This window comes from Ornithorhynchus anatinus, chromosome 21 (assembly GCF_004115215.2).
Source record: "Ornithorhynchus anatinus isolate Pmale09 chromosome 21, mOrnAna1.pri.v4, whole genome shotgun sequence".
NCBI lineage: Eukaryota > Metazoa > Chordata > Mammalia > Monotremata > Ornithorhynchidae > Ornithorhynchus > Ornithorhynchus anatinus.
The window spans coordinates 9,878,166-9,895,690 of record NC_041748.1 but is presented as its reverse complement, the minus strand read 5'-3'; the positions used below and the strand labels follow the sequence as shown (position 1 = coordinate 9,895,690).

Genomic DNA, 17,525 nt, shown 5'->3' with positions numbered 1-17,525 from the left:
GTTTAGCAAGTACTTATGATAATGATGATTATAATTATTATCATTGTTAGTTATGGAGATTCATTTGATCCAAGGCTGTGTGGATATTAAGTTTTCACATTTCTAATCTGTACTGACTGCTAAAAAGAGATGGCACTTGTGGCAAGAATGAAAGGTGTTCTAAAAAATAAACTGTACCTTTTTTAGGAATTAGGTTGGAGGACTGAACCCCAACACCAAGCCAGACTGATCAGAGTTCAGATTTTCTGTGTTTGCCATAAGAAATGCAATGTGGGAAGCAGCTTGGCCTAGTGGAAAGAGTATGAGCCTAGAAGTCACAGGAGCATTTAAGCTGTTCATTCATTCATTCAATAGTATTTATTGAGCGCTTACTATGTGCAGAGCACTGTACTAAGCGCTTGGAATGAACAAGTCGGCAACAGAGAGAGACAGTCCCTGCTGTTTGACGGGCTTACAGTCTAATCGGGGGAAACAGACAGACAAAAACAATGGCAATAAATAGAGTCAAGGGGAAGAACATCTCGTAAAAACAATGGCAACTAAATAGAATCAAGGCGATGTACATTTCATTAACAAAATAAATAGGGTAATGTAAATATATGAAGTTGAGCAGACGAGTACAGTGCTGAGGGGATGGGAAGGGAGAGGGGGAGGAGCAGAGGGAGATAGGGGGAAAAGAGGGTTAAGCTGCGGAGAGGTGAGAGGGGGCAGTAGAGGGAGTAGAAGGAGAAGGGGAGCTCAGTCTGGGAAGGCCTCTTGGAGGAGGTGAGTTTTAAGTAGGGTTTTGAAGAGGGGAAGAGAATTAACCTGGCGGAGGTGAGGAAAGAGAGCATTCCGGGACCGCGGGAGGACGTGGCCCAGGGGTCGACGACGGGATAGGTGAGACCGAGGGACGGTGAGGAGGTGGGCGGCAGAGGAGCGGAGCGTGCGGGGTGGATGGTAGAAAGAGAGAAGGGAGGAGAGGTAGGAAGGGGCAAGGTGATGTAGAGCCTTGAAGCCTAGAGTGAGGAGTTTTTGTTTGGAGCGGAGGTTGATAGGCAACCACTGGAGGTGTTTAAGAAGGGGAGTGACATGCCCAGAGCATTTTTGCAGGAAACTTTGGGCAAGTCACTTAACTTCTCTGTGCCTCAGTTACCTCATCTCTAAAATGGGGATTAAGACTGTGATTAAGAGCTCCACATGGGACAACATGATCAACTTGCATCCCTCCCAGTGCTTAGAACAGTGCTTTGCACATAGTAAGCCCTTAACAAATGCCATCATTATTATTATGATTGTTACAGTGCCCCCCACACAGTAAGCACTCAGTAAAGCAGCGTGTAAAGCTCAGTAAAGAAGCAGCGTGGCTCAGTGGAAAGAGCCCGGGCTTGGGAGTCAGAGGTCATGAGTTCAAATCCCTGCTCTGCCACTTGTCGGCTGTGTGACTGTGGGCGAGTCACTTCACTTCTCTGTGCCTCAGTGACCTCATCTGTAAAATGGGGATTAACTGTGAGCCTCACGTGGGACAACCTGACTACCCTGTATCTACCCCAGCTCTTAGAACAGTGCTCGGCACATAGTAAGCGCTTAACAAATACCAACATTATTATTAACATTATTAAATACTATTGAATAATCCCACCTCTGCCGCTTGTTAGCTGTGTGACCTTGCATAAGTCACTTAACTTCTCTGTGCCTCACTTTCCTCAATCCTACTCCCTCCTACTTAGACTGTGAGCTCCATGTGGGACAGGCACCGAGTCCAACCTGATGATCTTGTATCCACCCCAGTTCTTAGCACAGTACTCGGCGCATAGTATTCATTCAATAGTATTTATTGAGTGCTTACTATGTGCAGAGCACTGTACTAAGCGCTTGGAATGAACAAGTCAGCACTTGGAATGAACAAATAAGGGCTTAAACAAGTGCCATTAAATAGAAAAAGGAAAGAGAAACCTAAGCACCTTCAATAGTCAATCTCAGATTGGACTTGAAAAAGATTCTTCTTTGGTCCTCCAAGAGTCTTCTGGGCATAATGAACCTACCCCTGTTGATAGGCACTGTGACCCACCCTCAGTATTTGACAGAGGGGACTATCCTCTTGCAATCTCTCTGGAGGTACACTAACCTGGGAAAACCCTGACTGGCACGGAAGCCCAGGTCTCCACTTACTTTGGGGTTACCAGCATGGACTCAACACCAGTGAGGAGGTGACTGGGTCCACTCTGAGAATGAGCTGGAAGCTGACAACTGGAAACTAACCCTCTCTTCATCAAAAGTACACATGCCCTTTTCCCAGCCCATCCCACCCTCCCTCATTGCCGATCCTGAAGCCAGATGGTCCAAATGAAACTTGGCAGTGCAAACAGGAAGAGCAAGGCCCAGGAGAAAGAACTCATAAAAAATAGCATTCAATAGAGTAACCTAAGAGCCTAGGAGGGATTGTGTGTTTCTGCAATCAAGGGTCCTGATTCAGTGGAGTTATAACCAGTCCTCCCTTATCTCTCCTGGATCCTTCCTTACACTGCCTGGATTCTTCTCTGTGGGCAAGGAGGGCCAGGATGGTGGCTAGGGATTGAGGAGATAGGGACTGAGAAGCAGTGTGCCCTAGTGTATTGAGCTTGGGCCTGGGAGTCAGAAAGATCTGGGTTCTTATCCCAACTCTTCCACTTGTCTGCTGTGTGACCTTGGGCAAATCATTAACTTCTTTGAGCCTTAGTTTCCTCATCTGTAAAATGGGGATTCAATTAGTTTATTTTCCTCCTATTCAAACTGTGAGCCCCACATGGGACAGGGACTGTGTCTGACTTTATCAACTTGTATCTACCCCAGCGCTTAGAATGGTATTTATTAAGCGCTTACTATGTGCCGAGCACTGTTCTAAGCGCTGGGGTAGACATAGGGGAATCAGGTTGTCCCACGTGGGGCTCACAGTCTTAATCCCCATTTTACAGATGAGGGAACTGAGGCACAGAGAAGTTAAGTGACTTGCCCACAGTCACACAGCCGACAAGTGGCAGAGCTGGGATTCGAACTCATGAGCCCTGACTCCAAAGCCCATGCTCTTTCCACTTAGCCACGCTGCTTCTCTACACAGTGCTTCTCTACACGTGCTTCTCTAGAACAGTGCTTGACAGATAGTAAGAGTTTAACAAATATAGTAATGATAATAATAATAATAGAACCTGAAAGCAGTTGTAAAATTTGATGTACTGATCCTGGTCTTTCTGTCAGAAAGACTTGATCAACTGATATCCACCCCTCCCTCTCCCCACTTTCCCCTTCTCCCCTCTCCCCTCCCCCCAAACTCCTTACTTATGTATGAACTCATCTCCACATCCACTTTTCCTTCTTCTTCCTCTCCATAAATTATTTTGGCATCTATCTTCCCCACTAGTTTGTAAGCTCTCTGAGGGCAGGAATTGTGTCTTCTTTCTGTACAGAACTCTCCTAGGTGCTCAGTACACGGCGCAGAACACAGCAGGTGCTCAGTATTGATTTTTAGATACTACTGCTGCCACTGAGGTTGGGCCAGATTCTCTGAAGAGCCCAAATACTCTTGGGAAGCTGAAGACTAAAAGAACTCTTTCAGAGATCCAAGACCCACCTAGAAACATAGCTTTCTATTATTTTTGTTTATTAGTTTTAATGATATTTAAGCATTTTCTATGTTCCAGACACTGTACTAAGCATTAGGGTAGGTTCAAGACAATCACATTGGACACAGTCCATGTCCCACATGGGACTCACAGTCTTAATCTCCATTTACAGATGAGGGGACTGAGGACCTGAGTAGTTACGTGACTCACCCAAGGTCATCCAGCAGACAAGCGACGGAACCTGGATTAGAACCCAGGTCCTCTGACTCCCAGAACCATGCTCTTTCTACTAGCATGCTGTTTCTTGATCAAACTGAAGGGATAAGCCTCTCCTTCTGGCCAGTTCACTTACCCACTTTGTCTGGGATTCAACTCTCAGAGCATTATTGAATATTGCCCAACATCAACTAGGACCACGGACTGAGACCTGGCTTTTGAGTTCCCAGGAACAATAGGGATATGACCGAGAATTAGCAGTGCAACCCAGGAAATCTCTACTTCCTTGTCCACCCCCTTCCCCCACCAACACACACACGCCCACTTTCTTTGGCTCTCGAGGCTAGTGAAAGCATCTGGATCCCTGGCACATACCCCTAAAAGGGAGAGGGTGATTTTTCCTCAGCTAATAGAAGGGGAAAGAATTAGTGGACCAGGCCCATTGGAAAAGGATTCCCGTTAGGAAAGGACCAGGCCCATTTGATGTCATTCCACCAGGCACATGCAAGAGGACATCACAGAGGGCTTCTCATTAGCGGTGTCACCTAGTGGAAAGAACCAAGGCCTGGGAGTCAGACAATCTGGTTCTAATCCCGGCTCTGCCACTTGCCTACTATGTGACCTTGGGCAAGTCACTTCACTTCTCAGTTTTCTCTGTCTATAAAATAGGAATCCATCTCTCTGCCCTTCCTCCCCTTTAGGGTATGAGTACCACACAGGGATTGTAGCAGATTGTATTGCAGTACTTGGAAAAGAGTAAGAAATATCATTGTCGCTGCTGTTGTTGTTATTATTATTATTATTAGCCCCTAGGCTCCTGCAATTCGCTCAGTTCCTGCAGGCACATATCCTCCCTGAATCTTTGTCTCTTCCTCACAGCCTCTATCATCACCAGGAGACTGGGACTGGGCGATTAACAAACCAACCACACTCCGGTTACTGACCCCACTAAGAGAGAATAAACAAACCAGGGTTCTCACCAGGCTCCCTTATCTCTGCAGGAGACAGGCAAGTTAAAAAAAATAAACTCAGTAAACATAGCAGATTCTTTAGGATGAGGAGAGCCCAACCACACACAGCCGGCCCAGTTCTCTTTTATCCTGCACTTTCATTGCAGAATTTGAATATAACACAATGGAAGAATCATGGAATGGTTCTCCCAGTGCACAAGTCTGTTCTGGTAAAAACAGAAGTCACAAACGAATACAAATCAATTCAAACAGAAAGAAAGGCTTCTGCACATGTGCGGGACTTCAGTTAAACAATGGTGCTAAGATGTTTTCTGGCCTCTTCCTCAACCTTGCTGTAAGAGAGAATAAACCACAAAGTAGTTTGTGTTTCTGCAATTCTACAATATTTAATATAACAAAATAACAATGAGCTGTGAGAGTGTAAAGCATTCTGCTAATGATGATAATGATGATGATGATGATGATGATAATGATGATGATAATATTTAAGTGCTAACAGTGTGCCAAGCCCTGGGGTAATTACGAGATCAACAGATCAGAAAAAGTCCCTGTCCCACCTGGCACTCACAGTCTAACTGGGGGAAAAACAGGTATCGAATCCCCATTTTACAGATTAGAAAACTGAGACACAGAGATGCTTAGTGACTTGCCCAAGGTTGCACAGCAGGCAAGGGGCAGAGTCGGGATCAGAACCCAGGTCATCTGACTCTCAGGCCTGTTCTCTTTCCATTAGGCCATGCTACCTATATTACAGGAATTTGCATAGAAAAAATGTTGGTCTTGGTTGCATCTTCCAACCCCTTAATCATTAATTCTCAGTGGCTATGATAATTGAATTTTCCCCTAAAATGAGGTTCTCCAAGAATACAAGTCCTGCATGATAAGTTCCCTGGAATATGATAAATTGTAACAGAAAAACCAACAACAACTTCAAAGATGCGCCTACCCATAAACCCTGACCGGGCAAACTTTACAAGGACACCAATAATTTCTAGTTCATTTTTTCAGCACTGGGTCTTGGACACATAAATCAAGGAAATTCAACTCCTCTTGTTTTAGTTGGAATATAATATCCATGAGGCTCTAATGTCCTTAGACTGTGAGCCCAGTGTGCGATGGGGACTGTGTCCAACCTGATTATCTTATCCCTATTCCAGTACTTAGACCAGTGTTTACCACATAGCAAGTGCTTAACAAATATCATGAATAAAATAAATACATGAGGCTATTCAATCGATCGGTCATCAATCAATACTATTTATTTAGCACCTACCACATGCAAAGCACTGAATTAAGCACTTGGGAGACTACAGAAGAATTAGAAGACATGAGAAACAGCATGGCTTAGTGGATAGAGCATGGGCCTGGGAATCAAAGGACATGGGTTCTAAACCCGCTTCGCCATGTGTCTGCTACATGAACTTGGGCAAGTTGCTTGGCTTCCCTGGGCCTCAGTTACCTCATCTGTAGAATGGGGATTAAGAGTGTGAGCCCCATGGGGGATGGGGACTGTGTCTAACCTGACTAACCTGTATTTAGCAGGGGACAAAGATGCTAAAATAAAGGAGGGAGCAATGGTCCTTAATCCTTATTTGTCTAGGCTGGGCCAAGCTAGCACACAATCTCTGCAGGCAAGGGTAATGTCTTCCAACTCTGTTGTATACAATGCTCTGCCGTATTAAGTGTTCAATAAATACCATTGTTGATGATGATGATGATACTCTCCCTAGCACTTGGTACAGTGCTTTGAAAACTGTAAGCACTCAGTATCAATCAATGGTACAGTACTACAGAATTGACAGATACATTCTCTGCCTACGAGGTATTTAGAGTCAGCATGGGCACTGGGAGCCAAGCTGCAGCTTGCCAGTGTCAGTGGTTGACCAAGGGTGAGTTTGGTTCCCTTTCCTTCACTGACATCCCACAGCATCCCCACCAGAATCCATTTATCAGTCAACCCATCATATTTATTGGGTGTTTATTTCGTGCAAAGCACAATATAAGGGAGCTCACGGAGGGCTGGGTTTATGAATAATAATGATTATAATTGTGGTATTTGTTAAGTGCTGTACTAAGCCAAACACTGTACTAAGTGCTGGAGGTAGATACAAGATCACCAGGGCCCATGTGGGGCTCACAGTCTAAGTAGGAGGGAGAACAGGTTTTGAATCCTCATTTTGCAGATGAGGAAACTGAGGTACAAAGAAGTGACTTGCCTAAGGTCCCACAGTAGACAAGCAGAGGAGCCAGTATTAGAAGCTGCAGGGTCTAGTAGAAAGAGCACAGGCCTGGGAATCAGAGGGCCTGGGTTCTAATCCCCACCTTGCCACTTCACGGCTGTGTGACCTTGGGCAAATCACTTAACTTCCCTGTGCCACAGTTACCTCATCTGTAAAATGGGGATTAAAACTGTGAGCACCACATGGAACATGGACTACGTCCAACGTGATTAGCTTTTATCTACCCCAGTGCTTAATATGTTACCCGGCCCATAGTAAGCACTTAACAAATACCATTAAAAAAAAAAACCTTAAGAAAAAAAACCCTCAGGTCCTCTGATTTCTAGTCCAGTGCTTTTTCCACTAGGCCATGCTGCTACCATAGATTTCCTCACTGATGCAGACCACAGCCTCCCCCTCCCTGACCCTCCCAGTGGCTGGGATGACTACCCTGAAGAGAACCGATCAGCGGGTCAGCCGCTGGGCAACAGGGCCAGGAAAGGTGTTTCTCAACAGGGGTTCTGTAGGATGGCAGGTACCTGCCCTTTTGCCCCCACTTTCTACAGAATTGTTCAGTCCATGTTTCCCTACACCTCAAGAACCTCCAATGGTTGCCTAACCACCTCTGCATCAAACAGAAAGTCCTTACCATTGGCTTTGAAGCATGCAGTCACCTTGCTCCCTCTTAGCTCACCTCACTGCTCTCCTATAACCCAGCCCGCACACTTGGCTCTTCTACTCACTGTACCTCGATCTCATCTATCTCACCACCAACCTCTTGCCCACGTCCTGCTGGTGGCCTGGAATACCCTTCTTCTTCATTTCAAACAGATGATCACTCTCCTAACCTTCAAAGACTTATTGAAGGCACATCTCTTCCAAGGGGCCTTCCGCAACTGGGCCCTCTTCTCCTATTCCCTTCTGCGTCACCCTTGAACTTTGGATTTACAACCTTTATTCACTCCTCCCTTAGCGCCATAGCATTTTTGTACATATCCATGATTTACTTATTTATATTAATGTCTCCCCCTCTAAACTGTTTTCTCGTTGTGGGCAGAGAACATGTCTACCAACTCTGTTATACTGTATTCTCCCAGGCGCTTAATACATTGCTCTGCACACAGTAAGCACTCAATAAATATGGTTGATTGATTGACTTGCAGGGCTCTACCAACTGTCCTCTTTCCTATCCCTCTCTCCTCCCACCACTCCCCAGCTCACACTCTACCTAAACTAACCACCAATCCGCCTGTCTGTCACGGCTCTCCTGTTCCATTCCTCTTGCCTTGCTCCCCTCCAAGGAACCCGTTACTTGGTTCTGGTAGAGTGACCCATTCCTTTCAGAATCACTTTAAGGACACCCTGACGTCGACAGTACCAAGGAAGAGAGCTTACCCATAGAGAGTTGGTCACTTTTAGTTTCTCTTTGGAAGCCAATGCACAACCCCTTGAAGAACAGCGTTGTTACCTACAACCATCTGATATAACGATGCATCTGCCTCTTCAGAGCCCATCGCCTGGTAAACACTTCTGATTGATCAATGGGTGGATAGAGCCCCACCGAGGAACAGCACACTCAAATTCCTGGCCCAAGTAACTATTCCCTTCTTGGGGCCTCCACCTGTTTGTTTGCTTTATAAACTGAATATGTTATATGCACTGGACAGACACAGGCTAATCAGGTTAGGCACAGTCCCTGTCCCACATGGGGCTCACAGTCTTAATCCTGATTTTACACATGAGGTAACTGAGGCCCAGAGAAGTCTTTTCCACAGTCCCTCAGCAGACAAGGGGCAGAGCTGTGGTTAAAACCCAGATCCTCTGACCCCCAGGCCTATGCTCTTTCCACTAGGCCACACTACTTCTCTCTCAACTTTGGCGGCAGCTCTGCTTGACTCTGCTTGACTTCCTGGAACACAGGCCTGGGAGTCACAGAAACTAGGTTCTAATCCAGACCTCGCAAGTGGCCTGCGAGTTCCTCAACTTCTCGGGATCTCACTTTCCTCATCTATGAAATGGGGGCTCAATTACCTGGTCTCCCTACTACTTTGATGGTGAGTGCCATGTGGAGGCAAGGCCTGGGTCTGACCTAATTATCTTGCATCGACCCCATTGGCTGGTTCAGTGCTTGGAACAGAGAAAGCACTTAACAAAGGCGACAATTTGTTATTACAGTTTATCACATGGCCCATGTCTCCCTAGTCTGGTTGATTTCACTTGGGTGGAGTGCTGGCAGTCAGCCAAGCCCCTGCACGTCAGCCGGTGACCACTGATAATACCCTGGCCTCTGACGGGTAAGCCTGGATGCCTTCCATATCTCTAGGCTCTCACCTAATGGGGGTTTCTTTTTAGTCAAATGGACTTCTGTTTCCACTATAGATTGATGTTTAAAAAAAAGTTCACAAAAAGCTCATTAGGCAACCCTCCAACTGCCGATCCCCTATGTGATCTATCCTGGATGAGGATTTCATTTTATAGTAATAAAAATAATATTAATAATGACAACTGTGTGTTTCAGGTATAAGATCATCAGGTTGGACACAGTTCCTGATCCCCATGGGGCTCACTGTGCAGTTGAGGTAACCGAAAAGTTACAGAAGTTAAGAAGTCACAGAAGTTAAGTGATTTACCCAAGGTCACACAGCAGAAAAGTGGCAGAGTTGGAATTAGAACCCAGGTCCTCCTGACTCCCAGGCCCGTGCTCTATCCACTAGGCGATGCTGCTTCTATCTGACAGTAATTTTTTTTTGAGTGGTATTTGCGAAGTGCTTACTAGGTGCCAGGCCCTGTTCTAAGAGCTGAGGTAGATATAAGGTAATCAGGTTGGACCCAATCCATGTCCCACACTGTCCACGTGACATGACTCACAGTCTTAATCCCCATTTTACAGATGAGGTTACTGAAGCACACAGAAGTTAAATGACTTGCCCAAGGTCACACAGCAGACAAGAGGCAGAGCCAGAATTAGAACCTGGGACCTACTGACTCCCACGATGTTCTACTGTTCTATTGTTCTAGTGTACTCTCCCCAGCATGTGCTCAATAAACACAATTGACTGATCGACTATCCAGTAGGCCGCGCTGCTTCTCATAATCTGTTGGACTTCCTGCAGCGACGGCCCCTAGAGCAGGGGCGGGGACAGCTGGAACTCTTTGGACCAGCCAGCTGGTAATTCCATCCCCAGGTCCTCTCCTCTCTCCTCTTTGGGCTGCAGTTTGGGACCACAGCCAAGGGAACCAGTTTTGTTCGGCCTTAAAACTGCAAAAGAGTTGCTTGGACTTTTCCAGAGAGTTTACTCGTTTAAAATTGTATCTGTGGACATTGTAATCGAAAAGTAAGGTAATGGAGCGAGTCACTTGATTCCCTAGACTACCCTCCCCTACTCTACCTTATTTTCAAACACACGCACATGTACCACGCAGGCATGCATTCACACACTACATAAGTGTACACACATACTGAGAAAGGAATACATTTGCATGGACTCCAAGATTTCCAGACTCAACAGGCTTGATGTTGCTCTGATTCTGGGGGAGTTTAATCAACCCCCTAGTGTCCTGGGTGTTGGCCGCCCCATTCCGGATTAGGAAGCCCCCCCCCCCCCCGCCCATGCGTTTATTGGAGGCTACTCTGGGGCCCGACAACGGTTGTGTTCACGACTTCCCGTGCCTGGTTTCCGTATCTGCCCAAAGGAGATGAAGCACTTGGTCTCTGTCCCGCTTTGAGTGGGAGGCCCAGGTGGGCCAGGTCTCATCCTAAGGTATCGATTCTACCCCAGGGCTTGGCCCAAACTAAGCCCCGCCTAAACTGTCATTATCAGCTCCTTGAGGGCCAGGGTGGTGTCCACCACGGGGCGTCCCTTAGGGTTTGGCGAAGTGCCGCGTGCCAGCGCACGGTTGGTCGACAGGAGAGAGTGGGTGGGCTTGGGTCATTCATTCATTCATTCAATCGGATTAATTAAGCGGTTCCTATGTGCAGAGCACTGTGCTAAGCGCTTGGAATGTCCAATTCGGGTCCAGGCCGGGCGCCGGGCGCTCGGCTCCCAGGTGGCAGACGCAGAGGTCCTTCCCGCCGCCCACCCGGGTCCCCTCTCCAGCCGCCCCCCCTACACACACACACACACACACACACACACTCCCGGACCAGGTCTCGTCCCCGGGCGGCCCCCCGGCCCGGCGGGCTCGGCTCACCCGTTCTCTAGCAGGGTCATGCAGACGACCTCTCGGACGCCGGGGTTCCCGGCCTTCTGGGCGGAGCAGCGCTGCAGATTCCAGGTGGCCATCCGCAGGACGGGCCGGCCACCCCTCCTCCCCCCCGGGGGTCGGGGCTGGGGGTCCGGGCGGCTGGGGGCCGTGTGGGCCCCCGGGCCCTCCGGGGGCCGCTCCCGGTCCCCCTCCCGGTCCCCGGTCCGCAGGCTCAGGGGCGAGGGGCTGCGGGGCCCGCCGGGGGCCAGCAGGTCCTCGAGGCTGGCGCCGGCGCCGGCGGGGGTCCCGGAGGCCGGGGGCCTCGACGGGGCCGGGCTGCCCCGGCTGCTGACGCAGATCTCCATCTTGACCTGCTCCAGCCTGGCGGCCCCGACGCCGCTGACCAGCGCCAGGTCCTCCACCTTCTTGAAGCCGCCGATGTGGCGGCGGTACTGGACGATGGCGCGGGCCACGGCGCGGGTGACCCCGGGCAGGGTCATCAGCTCCTCCTCCGACGCCGCGTTGATGTTCAGCCGCTCCTGGTTGACCTGGATGTGCCCGAAGTTGCAGGCCGCACTGAGCTTGCGGCCGGGCGGCGGGTCCGACGGGTCCTGGGGGATGGCCCGGTGGCAGCCCAGGCTCCCGCCCATGGCCGGGCCGGGCCGGCCCAACCGGGGGCAGCGGGTCCCGGCGGGGGGCTGGGGGTCCGGGAGGTCAGGGCGTCCGGGGGGTCCGGGAGGGGCGGTCAACGGGCGGAGTGGGCGGCCGGGAGGGCGAGGTTGCCCCGGCGGGGACGCAGCCCGGCCTCCATGGCTGGCGAGGGGGGTGGGGGGCGGCCGGTCCTTGCTCTGCCGGGCTGTCGGGCTGGGAAAGAAGCGGAGAGGAGGGGTCCGCGTCAGCCCCTCCGTCGGCCCGGCCTCGGTCTCTGCCCCGGCCCCCTGCTCCTCGCCTCCGCCTCCGGGCTGCCCACCCTTTCGGGCAGGGCCGTCGCTTTCGCGACTCTACGTCTCTGCCCTGCTCCAACCCGCAGGCCTCCTCCGCCCCACCTCCCTCCCCACCTTCGCCCAGCGCTTCTCCCACCATAAATAGCCGATTCCTTATCTTATTATCACTATAGAAGGAGGCAGAGGCACCGAGCTTCGCCACGGCGCTGCTGAATTCCTGCCACAGCGCTTCTTTCACTGTCACAGCTCTTCCTTCACCGCCACAGCGCTCCTGACCTCCTGCCACAGCGCTTCTTACACCGCCACAGCGCTCCTGACCTCCTGCCACAGTGCTTTTTACACCGCCACAGCGCTCCTGACCTCCTGCCACAGCGCTTCTTACACCGCCTCAGCACTCTCTGCACGGCCACAGCGCTCCTAACTTCCTTCCACGGCCATCTCTGCACTGCCACAGCGCTCCCGACCTCCTGCACAGCGCTCTCTGCACCGCCACGGCGCTCCCTATATCTCCACAGCACTCTCCGCACCGCCACAGCGCTGCCGACCCCTCCCCCTCCCTCCCTTCCCTCCTGCCCCCTATCCCGGCGCTGGGAGGGTCGAACTAGGGGCCCCGGGCAGCAAACATCAGCCCCACCTTCTGGGGCTGCTCCCCCATCCCTCCTCCAGCAGCCCCAACCCGGCCCGGATTTCTCCCCGCCCGGCTCCCCTCGGGCCCCGGCCGCTCCTCACCGGCGTGCCGACCCCGCGCCCGCCGCTGGAGTCTCTGCCCCGCGCCCGCCCCGGGCCCGCCCTCTACCAGGCCCCCGCCCGCCCCTAGCCGGACCAACCATCTCTCCTAGACCGCCCCAGCCCGGCCCCTCCACGCCCTCGGGCCCGCCCCCGTCCACCCCACGGACCGCCCCTGCTAGCCCCTTGGCTGTCCTGCCCGCCCCCACGGACCGCCCTCTGCCCGCCTCCTCCCCGCCCCACGCACCGCCCCTGCCCTGCCCTCCGCACGGACTGCACAAACGGCCCCTGCCAGCCCCCTCTCTGTCCTGCCCGCCCCACGGGCCGCCCCTGCCAGCCCCCTCTCTGTCCTGCCCGCCCCACGGGCCGCCCCTGCCCGCCATCTGTCTGCCCTCCCCACGGACTGCACGGACCGCCCCACGATCGCCCTCTGCCCTCCCCCTCGCCGCCTCATGCACCGCCCCTGCCCGACCCCTGGCTGCCCTGCCCGCCCCAAGGATCGCCCTCTACCCGTCTCCTCCTCGCCCCATGGACCGTCCCTATCCGCCTTCCGCCTGCCCTGTCCCCCCTCCTCCTGCCCTGCCCTCCTCACGGACTTCCCTCGCCTGCTCCCTGGCTGTCATGCCTGCCTCATGGACCGTCCTTGCCCGCCCCAAAAGATTGCCCTTGCCTGCCCCATGAACAGCCCCTGAGGCGCCTGTCTGCCCCTGCCCGCCCCACGGATAGCCCTCTGGCCGCCCCCTCCCCACCCCACCCACCACTCCTGCCTCCCCACTACCCAAATTCTGCCTGACGCCTCCCAGCTGCCCTCCCCCCAATCTGCCTTCTGCCCACCCCACAGATTACCCAGGTGCGGATCCGTGCCCACCCTTACGGACTGCTACCTGCCCCCCACCCCCACCCCTCAGGAATTGCCCCATGCCCACCTCCAGGGATAGTCCCGGTGGAAAGCGATGAAACTGCCATACCTGAGCCAAGACACGCCATTTGGTGGAAACATAGCCCTTAGCTGAAGAAACACCTTTTTGAGGAATACGGAAGAGAACTTTTAAAATGTTAATACGAAAAGTTGAAAAGGTTCCCGCCGGGTTTAGAGAATCCTTTGTAATGGCTAAGTTTTACTGCTGACCATTGAGAGTGTGTCAACAAGCTCTGGCGCCTAAGATAACCGTATCTGAGAATCAAGATGCCTATGTCAGTGATTGAAATGTGCACAAAGCGGGGAGGGGAGGAGCGGGGAGGGAAAGGCTATTACTTGAGTATAAAAGTATCCTAAAGAGTGCCTTCGGGGTCTTACACTGAATCACCTCCTGAGGTGTGGTTTCTGACCATTCTGCTGAATAAAATTCGGAGACCGTTCGAATCGTGTATGCGTCTCATTGACCATGCAGAGCAATGAACAGGAATAATTTTACATGCAACATCCCATGCCTATCCCCAGGGATTGCTCTATACCCAGGCCGCGGACAGCAGTTCCAGGCAGGGTTGAGGCCTTGGGGCTGAGCCTTGGTGGGAAGGGAGGGGAGGAGTCCGGAGGAGACTGCAGGATGGTAATTTGAAGCTTACAACCCATTAATGTTGAAGTATCAGTGCAGGGGCAGGTTGACCCTGCAGCCCCCGGCCCAGGGGAAAGCCCCCCCGCCCCCATCCCAGAGTCCCGCCTGACCCTCGAGCTCCGGACTCAGCCTGGCTAGGCCTGTTTCCTTGTATATTCCACCCCCAGCAGAAGTAAAAGGCCAAGGTAGAAGAAAGGTCCCACACATCAGTCAGTCAATCAATCAATCAGTCAATGCAATGAATAGAGTGCTTACTGTGTGCGCAGCACTGTACTAAGTGCTTGTAAGCTTGTACATTACAATAGAGTTGGTACACACGTTCCCTGCCCACGAGTCACTTAACCTGTGTCTCAGTTACCTCATCTGCACTATGAGGATTAAGACTGTGAGCCCCCTGCGGGACATGGACTGTGTCCAAACTGATTATCCTATGTCTGCCCCAGCACTTAGTACAGTGCCTGGCACATAGTAAAATACCATTTTTTTAAAAAGGAGTTTACAATACAGACAGGGAGACAGACATTAAAATAAATTATGGATATGTACGTAAGTGCTGTGGGGCTTAACGGAGTTTGAGGGTGTGGTTGAAGATGCCCCAGAAAAAACAGATGCTTGGAGGTTACCAAGAAACACAACATCCTTTAGTCTCCACTATCATGGGAAAGAGCACAGATCTGGGAAGTGGAGGACCTGGGTTCTAATCACACTTGGCCATTTACCTGCTAGGAGACCTTGGGCAGGTCGCTTAACTTCTTTGTGCCTCAGTTTCCTCCTCTGTAAAATGAGGATTCAATTCCTGTTCTCCCTCCTCCTTAGACTGTGAGCCCAATGTGAGATAGGGACCGTGTCCTACCTGATTATCTTGTCAGTACCCCAGAGCCTATTACGGTGCTTGGCGCAGCGTAAATCCTTCAAAAATACTCATTATTATCATTATTATTATCATGGGCTCAAGACTGATGTGCACTTCACTTGCTCCGGGTTTGAGGGGAACCCAAGACACGGAGCTAGGACATGCCCCAGGGTTGGATTACTACTGTCCCTTCTTCTCTTTACCACCTATTTGTGGAGGGAACCGAGGCTCTCTAGCCTAGCACCAACCCAGACATGACACACTTTCTACTCCTGAGTGCTGGCACCTGGGGAAATCAGGCTTTGAAGGACGGGTGAAAGGTTTTGAATTTTTCTCTAAAATCCACTCCTTCCCCAACATTACAGAGAGTTTGCAATTTTCTTTCCCCAAATACCTGGCAGATTTCCAGAGTTAAAAGTAATGGACTTCTCTAACATAATTTACTGTTAAGATCTTGGATTGATGAATTTACCCTTTTTCAACTAATGAATATTACTTACTTGTGAGCTTTACTCTATGCTGAGCACTTGGGAAAGTACCCTGGAGATAGGAGATTTGATCCCTACCCTCAAGAAGTTTACAGTCTGTTATCCTCCTGCTTTGAATTACTTTTTCATTATTCTGTGCCCTTTCTCCTGTAACTAAATTGAGAGCCCTGTGGTGCAGGGACTGTTTTAAAATAGGGTTAATATTGTATTGTGCTCTCCCAAGTGCCTTAGTACAGTGTTCTGCACACAATAAGCACTTAGTAAATACCATTGATTATAATTACCTCAGCACTTAAAATGTGCTTTTCTTATAACCACTTCAAAGATGTCAGTAAACACTAGTAAAATGTAAAGGGGTTAGAGGACTGGTGGTGCAAACCAGGGGTCGTGAGTTCAATTCTCACTAGGGCCTCCTTCACTGTGTTTTTTGAGAAGCAGGGTGGCTTAGTGGAAAGAGCATGGTCTTGGGAGTCAGAGGTCAGGGGTTCTAGTCCTGGCTCCAACACTCATCTGCTGGGTGACCTTGGGCAAGTCACTTAACTTCTCTGTGCCTCAGTTTCCTCATCTGTAAAATGGGGATTAAGACAGTGAGCCCCATGTGGGGCTTGCATCTACCTCAGTGCTTGGCACATAGTAGGCACTTGACAAATACCATCATTATCATTATTATTATCAATAATAATTTTCTTAGTTCAATTACCCAAAATACTGGAGGCAGGGTATGGTGAGCTATTTAGCTATCCATCCATATCTCACACTACAGTGTAGAGCTACACTGTTCTGTGTACTGTACCCTCTCAAGCCCTTGGCACAGTGCTCTGCACAGTAAGTATTCAATAAACATCATTAATTGATTGACTGATTGGGTATTATTTAACAGTCCATTTTGAAAGAGGTTAAAGAGAAGACTGTTCGCTAGTCTCTTTGAGGAAGACCTGCTCAAGGTCAGTTAACAAGGAAAGTGCTTGCTACTAAGAAACGTGGTGGCCTAGTGGATAGAGCCCAGGCCTTGGAGGCAGAGGATCTGGGTTCTAATCCTGACTCTGCCACCTGTCTGCTGTGTGATCTTGGGCAAGTCAATTAATTTTCCTGTGCCTCAGTTTCTTCAGCTGTAAAATGGAGAATCAATATCTGTTCTCCCCCTTACCAAGACCAAGTAGGCCAGGAACTGTGCCTGACTTGATTATCTTGTACCCACCCCAAAACTTAGTACAGTGCCAGACACATAGTAAGTACTTAATAATAATAATGGTATTGGTTAAGAGCTTACTATGTGTCAAGCACTTTCTAAGCAACGGGGTAGACACAAGTTAATCAGGTTGGACTCAGTCCCTGTTCCATGGAGGCCCACAATCTAAGAGAACAGGACTTGGATTGTCATTTTGCAGATGAGGAAACTGAGGCACAGATAAATTAAGTGACTTGTCCAAGGTCACCCAGCAGGCAAGAGTTAGATGTGGAATTAGAACCCAGGTCCCCTGACTCACGGGTCCAGACTCTTTTCACTAGGCCACGCTGCTTCTCTAATTATCATGTTACATCCCAGTGGGAGAGAGTCAGAGTACTCATCAGCTTGGCCCAGCCTAAGTCTTCTCCATGGGATACCTACACTTGGGGAGCTTTCTGGGCCCAGAGATTGGCCCTGAGGTGGAAGCTGAGGGAAAGATGTCAGGAAAAATCATAGGGGCACTCAGCACCACAGCCACAAGCCCACCATTTCTTAGGGAGAGGACAAGCATGCTTACATATCTCTGCCCTGCTCTTCATAGACCAGATCAGACCAGATGGG

The 17,525-nt window shown here is 50.5% G+C and overlaps 1 protein-coding gene across 1 annotated transcript in view; it reads right to left on the bottom strand.

The window, feature by feature from the left end:
- The window catches only part of EEPD1 (endonuclease/exonuclease/phosphatase family domain containing 1), a 120,101-nt gene extending 108,224 nt beyond the window's left edge, over positions 1-11,877 (bottom strand). Inside the window, exon 1 of the mRNA XM_029049590.2 lies at positions 11,176-11,877. Within this exon, the coding sequence (XP_028905423.1) occupies positions 11,176-11,819 (644 nt within the window). The 5' untranslated portion in view covers positions 11,820-11,877. The remainder of the gene's footprint in view (positions 1-11,175) is intronic.
- Between the last annotated feature and the right edge of the window lie 5,648 nt (positions 11,878-17,525).